Source organism: Magallana gigas, chromosome 6 (assembly GCF_963853765.1).
Source record: "Magallana gigas chromosome 6, xbMagGiga1.1, whole genome shotgun sequence".
NCBI classification, from domain to species: domain Eukaryota; kingdom Metazoa; phylum Mollusca; class Bivalvia; order Ostreida; family Ostreidae; genus Magallana; species Magallana gigas.
Genome location: NC_088858.1, coordinates 12,549,599 through 12,567,187, shown reverse-complemented (window position 1 = coordinate 12,567,187; position 17,589 = coordinate 12,549,599). Strand labels below are relative to the sequence as shown.

Here is a 17,589-nt window from a genome sequence, read left to right as displayed (position 1 = left end):
ATAATGAAACCACAATATAGTGAGAAAAAAAGGCCATGCAATATTAGAAATCACAAATAGTACTTGTTCAAGTTTCATTGTATGTTATTTTAATAATGATAAAATAATGACAATCAAATGTTATGTAACACAATAAACATTGCATGTGAACTGCGGTCTACAAAGTCAATTGAACAAGAGATTCAATCCCTTCGGTTGTGACTGGATGATGGAATATTTCTTTCATATAAACTAAAAAAGTCCTAAACAGAAAATCCACTTCGCTTTTTCTCATGAAAATCAATTTTGGCTTGGTTTGATGATGGAATTTCTGGAGAAAAAAAAACGGGTAAAAAATTTCAATGGTCAATTAGAAAAATCAATTTAAGTTCTTCAATCACCCCTTTACAGAGTATTTTTGGGTTACAAGAATTCATAGTAATCCAAAAGTGTTAAGTAATAAACTGCAATGAATTGACTTAATGCAGTAATTTTTTTTATCATAACAAAGTCTAATGGACCTATGGATTTTGTATTGTTCTTAAATTCTACAACACTGGTTTCCACACTACTTACGATGAAAATCCTTTGGAGCCAGACAACACGATGTAAGGAGATTTTTCTGATCTCTGTTTTTCTTGCAGCATGTTCAGGGTACCGAGGGGTGTATCAGTAGAGCTCATCTGCTTCATTAACTAAAATACAACAAGAATATTGAATATATCTCAGTTTAACATGAATCTTTTGTGCATCTTATTCCTTTTTCTTCACAGCAAATTATAATCTGAATATGCATAATTCTTCAAAGTACTTGAGATTGTTTTGTTTTTCTACATGTATATTTTAAGGCAACTTAAAACTGGACATTGCTCGTATATAGGAATCGTCACACAGATATATAAACCCGTGGCCAACGCTTGGTATCCCTTTCATGGTCTTTGGATTTTATGCATATATTTCTTATTTTATGTGCATATTCTGTTTGTAAATAATGCATTGACCTGTTTAACTGGTGTAAGTACTCTCTTGGCTTGAAAAAAGTTGGTAAAATTTGATTATTTCATCACTACCGAGTAACACAGCAAGGCAAGAAGTACATCTACACAGGTGAGACCTTTACAGCAAAATTCTTTAAACTGTTAACAGGTCTGTGGCTTGTATAGGGGTGTAGGGATACCAGTGATGAAAGAGAAATTTGTTGGACAGTGTCCATTTAAGAGCGGTGTCCAGCTTTTAAAGCAAAGAGCACACAAAGACCTTGGACAAAGCTGTAAAGTTTAACATCTTTTATAGACAGGTGGTTAAAATATAAAGGCAGATACCTGCTCCTCCTGTTGTTTTTTACTTCGTTTCTCTGTTTTCTTTTTGCCTGAACCCTTTCCGTGGAATCTGTGAGACAACTGCCTGAAAGCTTCCTTTCGATTCAGCATTCGACCACTGTCATCGACATATTCCAACTTAACGTCGGGTTTGTATCCATCTTTTTCCTTGAAGTCCTGAATCATCCCCCCTCCCCCACTGTAACGATCCCTCTTCCTGCTATATTTTTCATCAAGGTCGCTGAAGATTAAATTAATATCAAACTTCAGTGTTCAAGTTACAAAAAAATGTTGACAACTTTGGGTGAGATGAACACCAGCCATAATCAAAACATCTTGTGAATATGTGCCGTAGCAAAGCACCAGAGGTGAGGCCAAAATAAAATTATTGTTCGTTTGAATTGCTTTTGGCCTCATTGAAATACCCCCTGCTGATAAAATTTTATTAGCAAAAAATGAAGAAATATTTTTAAATGGAGATTTTATTTTTTACCAATCTTTAATTAGTTAAACTTCAAGTTTGAAAAAAAAAATCCCTCCCTTCCTCATGGGTAAAAAAGCCCCTGGACTGGACGGCAATTTTTTTTTTAAGGATGGACTAAATACAGTGTTAAGTAATGAGCGATATCTTCACAACAGTACATTGCGTTGATTGAGTCGCTGTTTTGCCAGTTGTTGCTCAGGAACTTACTCATATCTCTTGTCCTCTATGGAGTAATTCTGGACCTCCAGCTCCTCCTTGGCCTTACTTCTCCTGGCTCCTGCCAGCTTCTTTTCTTCATCTTCAATGTAGCCTGCAGACAGAGAGAATTAATCATCACATCACACAAATTGACAAAGATTTGCTGACTACAATGTCAAGTGCCTGATGATAAAACAACAGGGAAATCCCCCACACACCTTTCTTTTTGGCCAACTCCAGGGCAGCTCCAACACCAGAGCTTACAACCGGCTCATCATCTAACACAGCCTGTTCCTCTCCCTGTATTACAAGTACATGTATTAAATGTAGACAATAAGCAATTATTATGTTTTTAGTGAATACATGTATTAAGTTATCAAAAATGCAACTGCTCCGCATTGCATTTATGGAGTTGTGAATTCCAGCGTATCATCAAATTTCCAGAGACCAATATCTCATATACATATATTACTTACGGTGATATTAACAGGTGTCTCGTCAATTTCCACCGCGTTCCATCCAGTAACCTGTTCGTCTTCCTCTTGTTTTTTTCTATCCTCAAGCTCCTTCTCAAAATCCTGAAAACCAATTATCAAAATGCATGTAAATTGCAGGGAAATAGATGCATCAAAATCAGGAGAACACAAAATGATAGGGCAGATTTAACTATACTGGTACATGTGCAAAATTTATGTTGTGATTCCAAAATAGGTTCATTTATCATTATGCTAGTTTATAATTTGCAATTTCTGAATTGATGACTACAGAAATTTTTGTACATGTATTTTAAAAGACTAAAATAGCAGTCTTGGCCTACAAAAATATACAGTAGTTGTAAGCTGTAAACTGTAAACCTAATTATATTCATTATTTATAAGCATCAATCTGGTTTGCTATAAATGAATTTCACAACTCATTTTTCAATATAAAATATATATATCAACTACAAACAACATTAAAAAAAACTCACTTTGGGCTAGAATATTTGTGACAACAATGCTCTTGCAAAATCTCACCAACTTATTATAAACATTGGATTACAGTATACAGAATAGTTAAAGTATTAACACTTTCCCCTTCATACTTTACATCAGTACAACATAATACATGCTCATAATGTACGTGTATATAAATAGACTCACAACGAGTTCTTCCTGGTCCTCCTCTCGGTTCCCTGACTGTCCGTATGTCGGGATATCCCCCAGTGTTCTACAGAACTCAGACGTCGCATTCAGGATAATGTTCCCATCCTGCAGGGCTTCCTCTGGTTCAGCCTTCACCTTGGAGAGCACCTGTTCTGCTACCTTAAAGGTAAAAACATTGTACCATACATGAACATTTACATCATTATACTTTACATTTAATTAATACATTGTATAACAGTTGTTCTACATCTCTCCAAACAAATGAGAACTTTAACTGAAACAAGAGATGTTTGTGAAACACTTATGCCCCCCTCCTATGGAAACATCCACAAAGAAAATGAACGTAAACTTCTTTCTAAGTCCAAGGGCCATAACTCTGTCGAAAATTGCTCTATCATACCCAAAATCAAACTTTACCTAGATATTATCATGATAAACCTGTATATTAAATTTCATTTCAATATGTTCATCCTCTGCGAAGAAAATGAGCAGAAACTGCAAAAAACTAGAATTTTTCTACGTCCAAGGGCTATAACTCTGTCGAAAATTGCTCGATCGTACCCAATATCGAACCTGACCTAGATATTATCATGATAAACCTGTATACCAAATTTCATTTCAATATGTTCATCCTCTGCGAAGAAAATAAGTGGAAACTGCAAAAAACTAGAATTTTTCTACGTCCAAGGGCCATAACTCTGTCCAAAATTTCTCGATCGTACCCAATATCGAACCTGACCTAGATATTATCATGATGAACCTGTATACCAAATTTCATTTCAATATGTTAATTCTCTGCGAAGAAAATGAACGGAAACTGTTGGTGGACCGACCGACAGACAGCAGCAAAGCAATATGCATTCCCTTCTTCGAAGGGGGGCATAAATATACAAAAGTGTGTCCTGTTTCATGTTTATCTGCTTGTCAGATACATTTACATGTGATATAAAAAAGGAACTTGCTTTGCACTAGTCTTACCTTACTCACACTTGAGCCCTCTTTCTTCTGCTTTAGTTTCCTGGCTTTAGACAGAGCAGAGTGCAGTTCTTTCTCTGCCTCATCCTCTTCTATCACAACTTTGCTTAAATCCTCATCTGGACCGATTAAGTCTTAAAACCAAACAAACAAATCACTTAAGTCAATTTCATCAATTTCATCAAGATAAAGTTAAGGTGGTACGGGACATCTATCAATATTAATGTTGATTAAAGTTCATTATAATCAAAATGCTATCAATGGTTTCGAATTTTTAAATTTGACAACATTTCACTCAAAAATATGTTTTAACAAGTGAAAGCTGTCAATGTGACAGCAAACCGGGTTTTCTTTTATTTGAACTGTATCCATAATCCATGTCAACCCATAATTGATAAACACTACCTACCGTATCCAGTGAAATGGAGTACCCTATATGCAGTATTTTGCCAAAAAATGACTAAGTTCAAAAGCTGGTATTTTTTTTCTATAAATTTTATTTTTCTATAGAAATCAAAATCTTAACAATATGCACACCTCTGATATAAGTACAATTGATCTGCAAAAGAACAATTTCCTATCTTTAAAATTGTAGGAGAAGTTATCCATACAATGAGGGTACCCTACATGTACATGTATATGCATTATTTTGACAAAAATGACCAAGTTCAAAACCTGGTATTTTTTTCACAAATAATCAAAAATCAAAATCCTAGAATTATGATCTGTGTACAATCAATCTGCAAAAGAACAACTTCCTATCTTGAAAACTGTAGGAGGAGTTATCCATACAATGAGGGTACCCCTTTTGGCAGCCGCCCACCCGGCCGCCATTTTCTCCATTTTAATAACCGGATTTTTCCGTTGGAAAACGCGGTAAAAAAGTTTAATTGACTATTGGAAATGCATTGTAAACATTAAAAACAGAAAAATAATATATGACCAAAATCGTGACCATGCCCCTTTCATTGGCAATTTGGCTAGTTCATTTCTATTGCTTCTTAAAGTCATGAAATTAAACTCCACCTCAATAGATAAACGCCATCCCCACATCATGCGATAAATGAATTTGTCTTTGAATGACATTTAACCGAAGAACTGTGTACATTTACCTTCCTCCTCATCGGGCTGGTCTACATCCATTGGCTGCTCTTTGACGGTGACCGCAGTGTGACCATGAGCATAGTCTATAACAATGGGAGCGGTCTGTCCGTAGCCATTATTCTCATGGCTGGCTTGATCCGGATATTCTTCCTCCTCTTTCTTTATATATCCTCTGCTTTTTTTTCTGAAAGAATAATTTTGCTTGAACAAAATAACACTAGATCTAGAATACCTGTCATTTAACTCTATTTACAAGTATTTGTTAAGTTTCTGCAAGTATACATGCTGCTTTTCTAGGATATTACACTGCGTATGTGTTTTTTAAGAGTTTTAATTTTACCTTGGTCCATAATCTGTGTCATCAAGATCTTGATTTGGTAGGGGAAGGAGATCATCTGCCTTTAATGCCTCTTTCTTTCTGATTTTTCTCACTTTTTTCTTCACTTTCTTAAACTTGGCAGCTTCCTTTTTTTTAAATATACACATAAAAATAAAAAAATCAATTTGCTAATAAATTCTAATCAAAGCCTACCCAAAAAAATTCAGAATTTCCTAAATGAAAATCAGGATTTCTTTAGTGACTCACAGAATCTATTTCATATGTATGCAAGTAATGGCACAATATAGACAACTTAAATCTACAAGCTTGAAACATTAACTACATTTAAAATATTATGAACTGCATGTAACAATGGTGATCTACTAACTGCTAATTCCTGTGGGGTAAGGTACTCGTTGATGGGATTCAGAGACACGCCTCCCAAGGACTCGCTTTGTTCTCGCAGCTGTCGACGAATCTCGTCCATCTGTTTCTCTGGGTCTGTGTTGAATTTCCCACCAGATCCCAGCTGAAACTTCTCTTTCTTTGCACCTGCTATTTCTTCATCATATTTCTCAAGAACATTCTTCTCTTTAAACTGAAAATACATGTACAATGTATTTCAGTATTTAAACAAAAAAATAATTGTCATTGTTATTGGTATGCAACAAACAAACCAATATTTTCAATGTATATGCATAGTAAATTTATAAACATATACAAGTAATACATGTATTACCATTCCATATTCATCCACATCGCCAGCATCATAAGGATTGTAGTCTGGCTTCTTTTTCTTAAGCTCCACATTTTTCTCAGCTTTTTCATCATCCACAATGTTCACGTTAATCAGAGTGTCTCCCTCTTCCTCATCCAGCACCCCTTCAAATTAAAACAAAGATGTTGTACGTTGTAAAATACAATGTATTTGTACATGTATGGTGCCATCAACATTAGATTAAAATTTATTGTACTCAGCACTAGAAAGTGATATCTTTTCTGCATTTTCTTTAAAACGTGTTTTCTGAGATGTGGTATATCTGCTTAAGGTAGTCCTATACTCGGCACTAAATGGGCTCAATCATTAAAAGCTTAGCTTTAAATAATAAATATACATTCTAGCAATACATATACAAAAGAAAATATGTATGTTTACATGCTAGTTTGTTTGTTATCACCTCTCAGACGGGTATACCCCCTTGCGAACATTATTGACAATTATGAAATTTGTGAGACGTCCGTTTTTCCTAAAAATAATTACCAATTTTGGAAAAATTAGAACTGAACATACAAAATAGAGTATAAATATTTATTTAAGCCATATCTCATCAATAATTTTGCGCAAATTTTTGTAAGTAAGTACGCTTTATGGACCTGATGTATCAAAATAGAATACAAAAAATGCAATGCTAGTATCGCGTTTGGTAATTTTTTTACTATTTTATGGACTCAAACTTAAATTCATGGTGTTTATTCTATAGATTGACATCTTAGAAAAAAGATTTGGTGAAATAAATTATATGTTGACGGATTACTTTTCACGCTATAAGCTCTAAACCAAGCAGACCCTGACGAAAAAATCCGTAAAAATCACATTTTGCTACAGTTTTCTGCCTAGATCTGTAAACAATGTTAGATATGATTTAAACATTAATTAATTGACGATTGATTAAATTCGAAATAGCTTCTGTCTCTAAATTTAAACCGGTTTTAGCAAAAGAAAAATTCGGGGGGGGGGGGGGGGGGGGGGGTCAAAACAAAGAAGATATAAGCATACCTGAGATCCTGGTTAATCAGAAATTTCGTTTTTCATTTTACTTTAACAGAATCGAGTTTCTCAACATTAATCATTTCTATCTCTCATAGAATACATATATTACCGTTCTAATTGCTTATTATTGCCATTGTTTACAACAGCGATGTAGAGCAAAATCAATACCGGGTATCAAAAACGCTTTGTAATAGTCGAACCAATATTGTAAAATCCGTATTATGACATAGTGCGATACTCGGACTACTTTAAGTCAGATATTTGAATCAATAGATAAATTTTATGAAGATAAATAGATAAATTGTATGAAGATATTACATATTAATAAAAGGCTTATCATAAAATGTCCAATACAGGGTTAATTCAACAGTTTATTTCATTAGTGAAAATAATTAAATTGTACATAGTCATAAATTAATGGTACATGTAAATAATTGCAAAAGTACATATACATGTACATGTATTTATGGGGAAATCTAACACTGACTATAAATGCAAATGCAATTGTAAATGTAAACCTTTGTCCTGAAGTGTCAAGATGATAGCCTGTCCATCTTTAAATCTGTCAACAGAGTGCTCAACTTTTAAACCCTTGAGATCTTTTGATGTGTACTCCTGTTAGAATGAAATATAAATCATGCATTGTCTAAAACAAAATGTAAATATACAAATATCTGCATGGATGTACATATATAAATACCAGAATACAAAAGATCAGTAATTATATCTATCTTCTGACTGAGGCTTATAAGTTAGAGCAGAATTTTTTTAGAAAAAAAAATTCAAACTATCTAAAGAGGAAAATTCTAAATAGGCATTTGTTAACTCACCTTCTGATTGCCTTTGAATTCTTCCTTAACAATGTCCTCAAGTCCAAAAGCCTCATCAAGTTCCATCAATTGTTTGGCCTGAAATGTTCAGATACACATAATGCATGAGTGAAGGTATACGCATACTAGAGAGTTTATATGGTAAATCATTTCATAAACTAATTTGTCATACAACTTTATCTTACCCTTTTCTCAGCCAGCTCCTTTTCTTTCTGTTTCTGTCGACTTTTTTTCACCCATGCTAATGCATCATCCTCCTCATCACTCTCTCCCAGGGTTTTTATTGTACTAGAAAACAAACCACTCTTATAAAACTAGCATAACCAAATTACCAAGCTTAAAACGTAACATATCTTTGGCAAAGTAATGGTGCATTGCTATTTCTTTCTGGTGCAAAGTAATTTTTAACCTACCCAAGTTTATCTTTGATTTTCCTTTTATCCTTCATTTTTTGTATTCTCTCTGAGAGTTTTTCAGTCTCTTTCTTCTTTGTTATACTTAGTGCAGGCTTATGAACATCCCCTTCCTGTGTTATTAAGTAACCATCATCTAAAATACCAGAGGAGAAATCAATGTAATTGGGCTAATAGCTTCAATATTGTAGGTTCTTCATTTCATGAAATCACAACTTGGTGTCCAACCAAGAGATGAATGCCATACAGATCTAGAATCAATATATAATCAAAACTAAAATTTGAATACATAAGACTGAGATTTTTAGTTTAATAGAACAAAGTGTCTCTTTTTCAAGTTTATATAAATAGAGTTCTAAATACTGGTAATAAGCAATTTATGATATTGTAATAAATTGAAAACTTTGGTATAAATACTTCTTAACTTGAACCAATTTTCTATCAATTGAACAAACTTATCCTCATTTATCATGAAATTAATATCATTTACAGATAAATATAACTTTACCACAAGCATAACGTCAACATACCAGTGTGCTGCTGCTTCTTCTCATTACCAACTTCAAGGGGCTTTAATCCTAACTTGGCTCGGATGCGACTATGAATAGAAATATTAAGAGTTACATGAAGATATCTGGTGAATATCATGCAAGAACATTTCTTCAAACAAAAATTTACATTCCCCAATCCCCTCCTGTTATTCATGTTATTCTTACTTGCATATATTTTCCTCTCTAACACCAAATAACCGACTGAGATTAAACTTATGCTATCAATTATTAGTCCAAATCTAATCTCACAGTAAAGTGAGAAATGTGTTTGACTGACTTTAATATTCAATACCCCTCTCAGTAATGTTACAGAGATATTCTCACTTTGTTTCTTCAATGCTGAGAGAGACATCCCCACTGGATCCTCCCGCTGTCTCTGGAGCATCTGTGTAGGACTCTGTATGTAAGATAAACAATTAGTAATTGGAAAATATGTTGACATATGCTTTTTCAAGCTATCTGTATATCATTAAAAAATCATGAATTAATAATATTGGACAACTGTAGCAAAATACAATTCAAGTCATTTGTGTATGACTTGAATGACTCAGTGCAATAAGAAAATTCTAACCATTTCGGGTCATATATAAAAAGCTTACACCCTATCGGTTGTTAAAATTAATATTGCTAAAAAAAAGTTTCATCGATTTTCATAAAACATTTTTAAAATAAGTTCACTAATTCTCAAAACAAAATTCACCACAATATCTGAATATAGCTGCATATTGAATCACTGCGTTATATGCCAATTATTAATTATGCTAAGGATTTGATCATCTTGTTTCTTGGTGTACCTCTAAAGGAACTCTTGCTATCAACATCATCCAGTTCTCTGGGATAGTAATCTTCATTCTCGTGGAAGCCATCGTCTCTGCGATATCTTTCACGATCCGAATATTCTCTGTCACGGTCATGCCGATGTCTTTTTCTCTCTTTAGATCGAGAACGAGATCGATGTTTCCTTTTCTTTTTATGTTCCTTGTCTTTATCTTTCTCTTTATGTTTCTTGGAAGATCCCATTGCGTCAGATACGGTTTTAAAAGATTGTTATTGATAATCGTAATTATCGTTGTCGTCGTTTTCTGTGCGAAACATAAGCGTAAAGTGAAGGGTGTTGGTAAACTAGGTTATAATATGCCGGTTGCGGTCGTAAAAAAATCAAAGTACTGAATGTACTGACAAGCGGTTAGCAAATTGAGATCCATTAATTATACTTAATATAAAGTTCAAGATCAGCTAAACTTAATATTTTATTGTAGCCAATTTCTTCCTGGAAAACCAGTATTTATCTAAAACGATTAAAAAAAGATAGCTCGCAAATATATGGTTGCTTTGCGTCGGTCTGTACAGGTTTAAAAAATCAAAACATTTCAAATGGCGTGTACACTTGTCAACGAATGATTTATTATCATTGTCATAATTTAAATACTTTTTACAATGAAAAGTACTTTTTTTATATTACTAATTTTATATAGTTCTTTATCTTTTATAGATCAATTTTATGGTATGTTTTTCTTTTCAGTGTAAATTTCTCATATTTCCTCCTCAGTCATATATAATTTGAGAAAAGTCGATGTAATCTCAAACCTTATAATTATCAAACTAAAACTAACGAAATTGAGCGTAAAATAATGATGCACTCTTTCCAGCACATTCATATAGTTCCATCCATGTCATAATATAAAATCAGAATTTTAATGAATTTAGTTCAAAAATTTAAAAAAGCAAAGTAACTTCGGCATAAACTACATATATATTAAAGAGAGGACTTTTATAATCTACCACATCATTCATTCAGAGACATTTCAAACATCATATTTATTCCTTTATTTTTTATTTTCATGTATTCTTATTTATTCATAAATATTAGGAAGGATGTGTGTTATTTATACAATAAAATGGTTTGTTTGTTGATTCACGCGGGTATGAAGGTAGCAACATTATAGGAGAAAAAAAAAACCCCACAACCCGCGTTGGTGTTAACGTTAACATTCATTGGAGAAAAAAATACATTATCCGCTTACACGTGTTATGTATTTTTTCTGCAATGTCGCTAGCTTCATACCCGCATGAACCACCACCAAAAAAAAGATTTATTGTTTAAATATTTACATCTTTATTTATTTATGTCTCTGGAGAAATCACTTAAATCATGGTTAATGTGCACCAGTTCATTTGATAAAAGAAATAATTGACACCATTGAAAATTTATGTATAACTGTCATATGATCTGTTGACCTTACATGTTGTGTATACATTATTTTTACTGTATTATATACTTGTATTGGGAGAGGGCGATCTAAGTTTTTGAACTTGTGTCCAATCCCTGTTGTAATTTTTGTACAACAAATATGTTCAAATCAAAAATACTTCATATACGGAAATTTTAGTCCGACATAAAGATGATTATTTCGTTATTTTTTTTTATTTATTGTTTTTTTTTTTTTTGTGGTAACTGAAGTTTTAGACCAATCTCAATAAACTAATTAGATTGAAGCCGTAGATTTCGGCACTGTTAGTATCTATAGCGCTGTGAATGAAAATCGTTTTGCTAGAAATAGAGGAGAAAATACGCAGTGGTTGTAAATATTAACATGATCGTCCGTCTCGGTTTTGACCGATATCTTGTTTTACCCATGGCCAAAAAAGATTATCAATATTTCAGTCATATACGTTTCGTTGCAATTCAGACACATTTAAAATGTATATTTTTAGAAAAAGTTATTTGAGACTAAATATCATCTGATTGTTTTAAAATATTTTTAATCAAAAATTTGTAATTAAATGGGAATGCATGAACAATATCGTATTTTAAAATGAAAACGAATTGTTGTATGAACAACTTATCCTAAAAATGGCGAACCAAAATGGTACTGCTAAATCTGAAAATCAGTAGATTACTTTGTGTATCGACACTGTCTCATCATATGAAGAAATGCCTTACGGAATTTCTGAATATAATGTTTTTTAAAGCACAAAGCAAGTAAAAGCAAATGTTTTAAAATGTTATACTATGGTCTGGAAGCCACTTTGCTTTATCATTGTTCATGTTGTTTGTCTTAGTTGGGACATGTCAAAAAGTGTTAAACGACAAATGTGAATGCATCACAGTTTGATTAGTATGCAAATTCGCAAAATTTATATTCAGAATTTTTTATGTAAGAGCAACCCCCCCCCCCCCAAAAAAATAACAAAACAAAATAAAAAGCCCAAAACTGAACTAGGGCCTACTCAGATCCGTAATCTGATCTTTAAGGCTTAGTGTACTGAGGTATGCTTTGGTCAGTTTGCTTAAATCCACTGATAAACATCTTCGCTAGCCAAGGGTTTTCGGTCCACTTTGCTCCCCATAAACCTTATGGGGAGCAAAGTGGACCGAAAACCCTTGGCTAGCGAAGATGCTGATAAATTGATGTGAAAATGCGTATTGGTGACCTCTTTGGAAAACAATAGGAAAACCAGGTCCAAAGAAATTAACAATTTAGTATTATAACTGTTGGATAGAAAGTGGGAAATCATATCAATGCAATTAGAATGTTTTAAATTAGTATTGAGATTTCAATTTAGTTAATGAAATGTCTGAATGTCTAAGTTTTACTAGTAACTTTTTGTAATGTAAACAAATGAATTCTATCTAAAATACTACCGGTAGATAATTTTTTTAATAATATATTTTTTAGGGAATGAAAAATCTCTGTAGAGGTTAGCTTTGTGCTTCTTTGTGAAATGTGACCTGGCAAATGGATTTTACTGAAGCGTATACAGACTCCTGTTCCTCTGTTGGTTTAGCAGCAAGAATCGGAGACTTGGTGTCCTTGCAGAATCTGATATGGCAAGGTAAACTCGTGTCAGTGTTAAAAAATCCATCTCTTCCTAAGAATGTAATTTCAAAGATGAATGAAGGGTAATGATATTCAATTTATGATCATGGCCTCGACACTGGTATTTGGACTGCATGGTGAAAATATATCATATTAATCTATATCATTTATTGGGGTCCTTTGTTTTATTATCAACTTTATTTCTTGCCAAGCACAAGATTATGTTATGGAAGAAATGCTATTACCAGTAATATATTTATCCAAACATTGGAAAGCTATTGAATGTTGGAAAAATCAACACTTTCAGTTAAAAAAGTACTCCCTTTTACTGAGAGAGTGTTTTCTCAGCCTTATATTCAATTGAAAATCCTGACCATTTCTTTTACACTGTCAAAGCAGGTTTTTCAAAAAATTCATTTTAAGTTTTTCTTCATTTACATTCACTTGTATATGGTGCATTTTACAAAAGATAGATATGCTCATAAGAATAATGATAAGAATCTGTGCTAATTTGATGATTGTGATCTGAGTACTTGTAGGTTTTTATTATATAATTTCAGGTAAACATTATGATGTCCGTGACAACAGAGGTTGGACAGCTGTACATGAAGCTGCTTATGCAGGGAACACTGGTTGTCTAGAATTTCTCCTTAGACAAGGTCAGAGTAGAGGATGTCGGTTACAATTAAAACACATGCCAGAGATAAGATTTGATGCATGGAATTTTAAGAAATTAAGTTTTGCATCTAATGAAATGTATTTATTTGTTTCATTACCTCATGTTTTTGGTGGAAAATGAAATTGATCAAGATTGTCCACATTAAACTGTAGATAGTATGTCGTAAGACTTGTTACTGATAGTGCCGTATAGTTTACTGTTAAGAAGACATCATGTTTAAATTATGTTAATTTTTTTCTACAACATAAAATTCATTGGACCTTTGATTTTGACAGAAGATTCTGATGTGAATTGGAAGACATTTGAGGGTGAGACAGCCTTGCTACTCGCAGCGAGGGCGGGGCATCTACAATGTACCAGGATGCTGCTGAAAAATGGAGCTGAGGTTAATAGTCCAACAAATGAAATGTACACACCACTGTTTGAAGGTTGGTAATTTAGAAATATTCATTCCCAACAATTTTTCAATCTATGAAATCAAATAATAATAATTGAATTATTAAATATATAATATTTTTCTTCTGTTACAGCTGTAAATGCAAACAGTTTAAGCTGTGCTAAATGTTTGCTGCGGCACGGAGCTGATGTGAACAGACAGGTGTTCACTGGGTACTCTCCCCTACATTTAGCCGCAGAGAAAGGGTACAGTGGCATGGTGGAATTACTGCTGGACCAGGGGGGTTATCTAGACCTGGAGGCTGACCATAAACTTACACCCATTTTTTTGGCCTCTCAGTTTGGACACATACACTGCCTTGAAACTCTGCTGAAATGTGCCAAAGACAGAGGTAAAATTGATTTATAGTTTTGTAAAACATTTCAGATAGAAATTTAAAAAAAGGGGATATTAAGTAATTAATAAATTGTTGATTCTGTAAATGAATAAAATTATGTAGTAAATAGGTAGTTTTCTCTTCAGTACTGTAAAACCTACTTTGAATACTGCGACTGCTTTATCTAAAAAAAATCCCATAGTGGTTTAAGATTTCATAGCAAAGACATGTTGATATTTAAAAGCAATGGTTTATCATGATATATATTTGCAATATAGCCGGAAATTGTGAATGAAGAATAATTATCTTACATGTACCTGAAAAAATGGGTAGCTTCACAATATATTTGAATTTTTCAAAATATCTATAATAATTGTATATAAAGATTTTTCATGAGAAGTCTATAAGATGATTAACAGCACTGACAATGTTTAGGAACTTTTTTGTAAAGGTCAGCTTGAGGCTGTCAACAAAACCACCACTGACAATGCCACTCCCATTCTGATCGCGGCCCAGGAGGGCCATGAGGACTGTATCAAGCTGCTGCTCACTCACAATGCCAACCCCAACATCCCAGTCACAGAGTACATGGGTGTGGCAGCACATTTTGCCATCTACAAAGAGCATGCAAAGTCAGTGTAAAGCTCAGTTCATTTTCTGTATTTTCAGTTTTTAAATGTGCATATAGTACATGTATTGAAAATGAATTATCCAACACCACCAAATGATGAAACTAATATTTCTGTATCTTCTGTTATAGATGCCTAAAAGTCCTGCTGCCTGTTACAGATAGAGACTGCTTGTACAGAAATGTCAGTAAAAACATGCACCCGTTAGTGATGGCTATCCAGGCATCGAGCACTGAATGTCTAGAAATGTTGATGGAGGATGGAATGGATATCTGTACTAAGCTCCCACTTGGAGTGTTCGCTCACTTCAACCCTCTCTTCACAACTCTGCAGTACAGTACAAATGTGTCCATTCTTTGTCACGTGGCATTGAATTGGACACTGGTTGGTGTCAAGTACTTGCTTGATAAAGGACTTCCATGTAATGCGCAGACACCAGAGGAGTTACCTCCTTTACTGATGAGCCTTGCTTCTGACAATAGTGATCTGTTTACCTTGCTTCTAAAATACGGAGCTAACCCCAATATCTATCATTCTCTAGCCAATGGTAATGTGACAACATTAATGGCCATTGAGAGAGATGTAAAAACATTGTTAACAGTGACTTCAGAAACAGGTGTGAAGCAGGAAATCTTTGGGAAGTATCTTTGCAAACTTATCTTATGTAAAGCTGATTTGGTGAGCTGTATCAGAGACACTGACAAGGACCAAGAGGTGTTTAAGTACAACTTGTACCAGGTGCTTAACAAATGCAGCATGACTGTCAATCTGTGGCCTGTTCTGACTTTGCTGTTCACGTTCTGTACCAACTTGTCCATCAGTCAGGAGTTCAAGAAACATGTTTATAATGAGGAAGTCATCTCTTACTTCAATACCATTGAAGGTAAGTCAAATGGGATAGAAAAATGTTTTTAATAAAATTATGGTAAGTGAATTTTCAAAATTTATAGTTTTTTTTATAACTTTCAAAATTGAAGAAAGAATGCTCCTTGATTATTATGTAGAACCTGAAACAGTCTGTACAAGTATTAACACTTTAAAATTAAATCATTGGGATATGCAGATTCACTAGTATGAGCACAATGCTGAATAAAATATATAAATAATCACTGTATATGAATATGATGATACCTGTATTATAAGAATATGATATAAATATATAAAGAGTCTTTACATTAGAATTTGGTCACAGCTGCCAATATTGAATGAAATCTGGTGAATATGTGAATGTTTTTGATAATTGGTCCTATCACAGATTACAGCAGGACATTATGCATGTATTTTTGTTGACATTTTATTCATTTGTTATAGATTCCACACAGAGCCTGGCCCATGCCTGTAGACGTTCCATTGTGATAGAGCTTGCGAGGAAGAGGCGATACCAGGAACGTCACATCCGTTCCCTTCCTATCCCCAGTCTCCTCCAAGAATATCTGCTTTTTCTGGACTATGGACCCAAAGCTAGTTCTCTCATCGTCGATTCACTCGGTTATGCATCTAAAAACATCAATATTTGTTCTTCCTCTAAAATAGGGACTGATTACTATGAAGAAACCTTTGAGAAATGGAATATGTGAACTACATTTTCTATGACAAGCCAGCGGAATAAAGATTATGAATACCGTACATAGTCCTCAAACAAAATCATTTTGGGGTCTTTTTCAGTCGTCTATTCTGACCAAACTTTTTTCTAGAGGAATTAAGCATTCCTAGTTTGCCAATTTAGTTCTATGCATTGAAAGGTTGATAAGATATTATAGTACATCTACCAAAAATTGGCATTCTTTTAATGAAGAGGACACAGTTATGATTTGAAAATGAATGTCATTCACTCTTTAGTACTGTGAATCTAGTGTTTATCTTTTCTGCAATCTGTCAATTTATATTTGTTGTTGGACATGTCTCTTGGTACATGTAAATTGTTGGTACATGTACAAGAGTTGCTTGTATATACACATGTATTTGTTTAAAGTACATGTATCTCTGATAGTGCATGCTTAAGTCAGTCTCTATAATGACATGTAAAGTGTCCTTATTATGACATGGTGCTATTGCATGTAGAGATACACTACTGTGATTTTGTGTTCCATGATGATGTAGTGCACAGACATATCAACACACTATTGGCATGTCTGCTTTAGTACTAGTAGTGATATTATTTTACACATATGCATTTATTTGTAAAGTGTGGTATTTCTTTGGTACACATTCCAACCAGATGATACAGCTTGTATGTTATTGAACTTACTTATGCACATTTGATTTACCTGTTTCTGGGAACATGTTATTTGATAACTCTCATGTAGCTTTGTTGATGTTAATAAAGGGGCCGCCTGTAATGGATAGAATATATCTCCATTGAAGTTTCTAATTTATGTTGAGTGGTGAACTACAATTTTTCTGATAAGAACCATCAAAATCAATTAGAGCTGTAAAGATATTTGCACCATTTTTTAAATTGGATACTAAAAAGGAAATAAAAAAGAAAAGTTTATTTTTTGTTTGTGTTTTGTATATTTTAAATTATGTTTTGAATATTGAATGAAAGATGATAATAATGAATCCCATAATTTGAGTTTGCTACTTATCAAAATTGCAT

General features: G+C 33.5%; 2 protein-coding genes across 6 annotated transcripts; one reads left to right on the top strand and one right to left on the bottom strand.

Annotated features, from left to right (window-relative positions):
* Positions 1 to 57: 57 nt before the first annotated feature.
* LOC105322157 (U4/U6.U5 tri-snRNP-associated protein 1) lies at positions 58 to 10,202 on the bottom strand. The gene is made up of 19 exons (XM_011420700.4): positions 9,883 to 10,202; positions 9,413 to 9,485; positions 9,068 to 9,135; positions 8,538 to 8,673; positions 8,310 to 8,412; positions 8,125 to 8,202; positions 7,813 to 7,909; positions 6,263 to 6,405; positions 5,912 to 6,121; positions 5,545 to 5,669; positions 5,213 to 5,388; positions 4,104 to 4,234; positions 3,123 to 3,284; positions 2,457 to 2,558; positions 2,199 to 2,280; positions 1,990 to 2,092; positions 1,302 to 1,539; positions 556 to 674; positions 58 to 310 (listed from the first exon to the last, which is right to left on the bottom strand). The coding sequence occupies exons 1-19, from the start codon at positions 10,106 to 10,108 to the stop codon at positions 280 to 282; spliced, it is 2,403 nt and encodes an 800-aa protein (XP_011419002.3). The 5' UTR covers positions 10,109 to 10,202; the 3' UTR covers positions 58 to 279.
* A 1,685-nt stretch (positions 10,203 to 11,887) lies between these two features.
* On the top strand, positions 11,888 to 17,208 carry LOC105322158 (ankyrin repeat and SOCS box protein 3). Of its 5 annotated transcripts, none has more exons than XM_011420704.4 (8): positions 11,888 to 11,958; positions 12,769 to 12,925; positions 13,470 to 13,568; positions 13,864 to 14,016; positions 14,119 to 14,376; positions 14,813 to 14,993; positions 15,122 to 15,873; positions 16,302 to 17,208. In XM_011420704.4, exons 2-8 carry the CDS (start codon positions 12,829 to 12,831, stop codon positions 16,565 to 16,567), a joined length of 1,806 nt encoding a protein of 601 aa, XP_011419006.3. In that variant the 5' UTR covers positions 11,888 to 11,958; positions 12,769 to 12,828; the 3' UTR covers positions 16,568 to 17,208. The 5 variants fall into 5 exon arrangements, with proteins under 5 accessions (XP_011419006.3, XP_011419008.3, XP_011419003.3 ...); XM_011420706.4 differs by having other exon boundaries at positions 11,915 to 12,067; positions 13,867 to 14,016; XM_011420701.4 differs by having other exon boundaries at positions 11,915 to 12,067.
* Positions 17,209 to 17,589: the final 381 nt, after the last annotated feature.

Coding starts and splice junctions, on each gene's coding strand:
- LOC105322158 (XM_011420704.4), top strand. CDS start 12,829: ATGGATTTTACTGAAGCGTATACAGACTCCTGTTCCTCTGTTGGTTTA. Junction 12,926..13,469: donor GCAGAATCTGATATGGCAAG/GTAAACTCGTGT, acceptor ATATAATTTCAG/GTAAACATTATGATGTCCGT. Junction 13,569..13,863: donor AGAATTTCTCCTTAGACAAG/GTCAGAGTAGAG, acceptor TGATTTTGACAG/AAGATTCTGATGTGAATTGG.
- LOC105322157 (XM_011420700.4), bottom strand. CDS start 10,108: ATGGGATCTTCCAAGAAACATAAAGAGAAAGATAAAGACAAGGAACAT. Junction 9,136..9,412: donor CTCAGCATTGAAGAAACAAA/GTGAGAATATCT, acceptor TTCTATTCATAG/TCGCATCCGAGCCAAGTTAG. Junction 5,389..5,544: donor GACACAGATTATGGACCAAG/GTAAAATTAAAA, acceptor TTATTCTTTCAG/AAAAAAAAGCAGAGGATATA.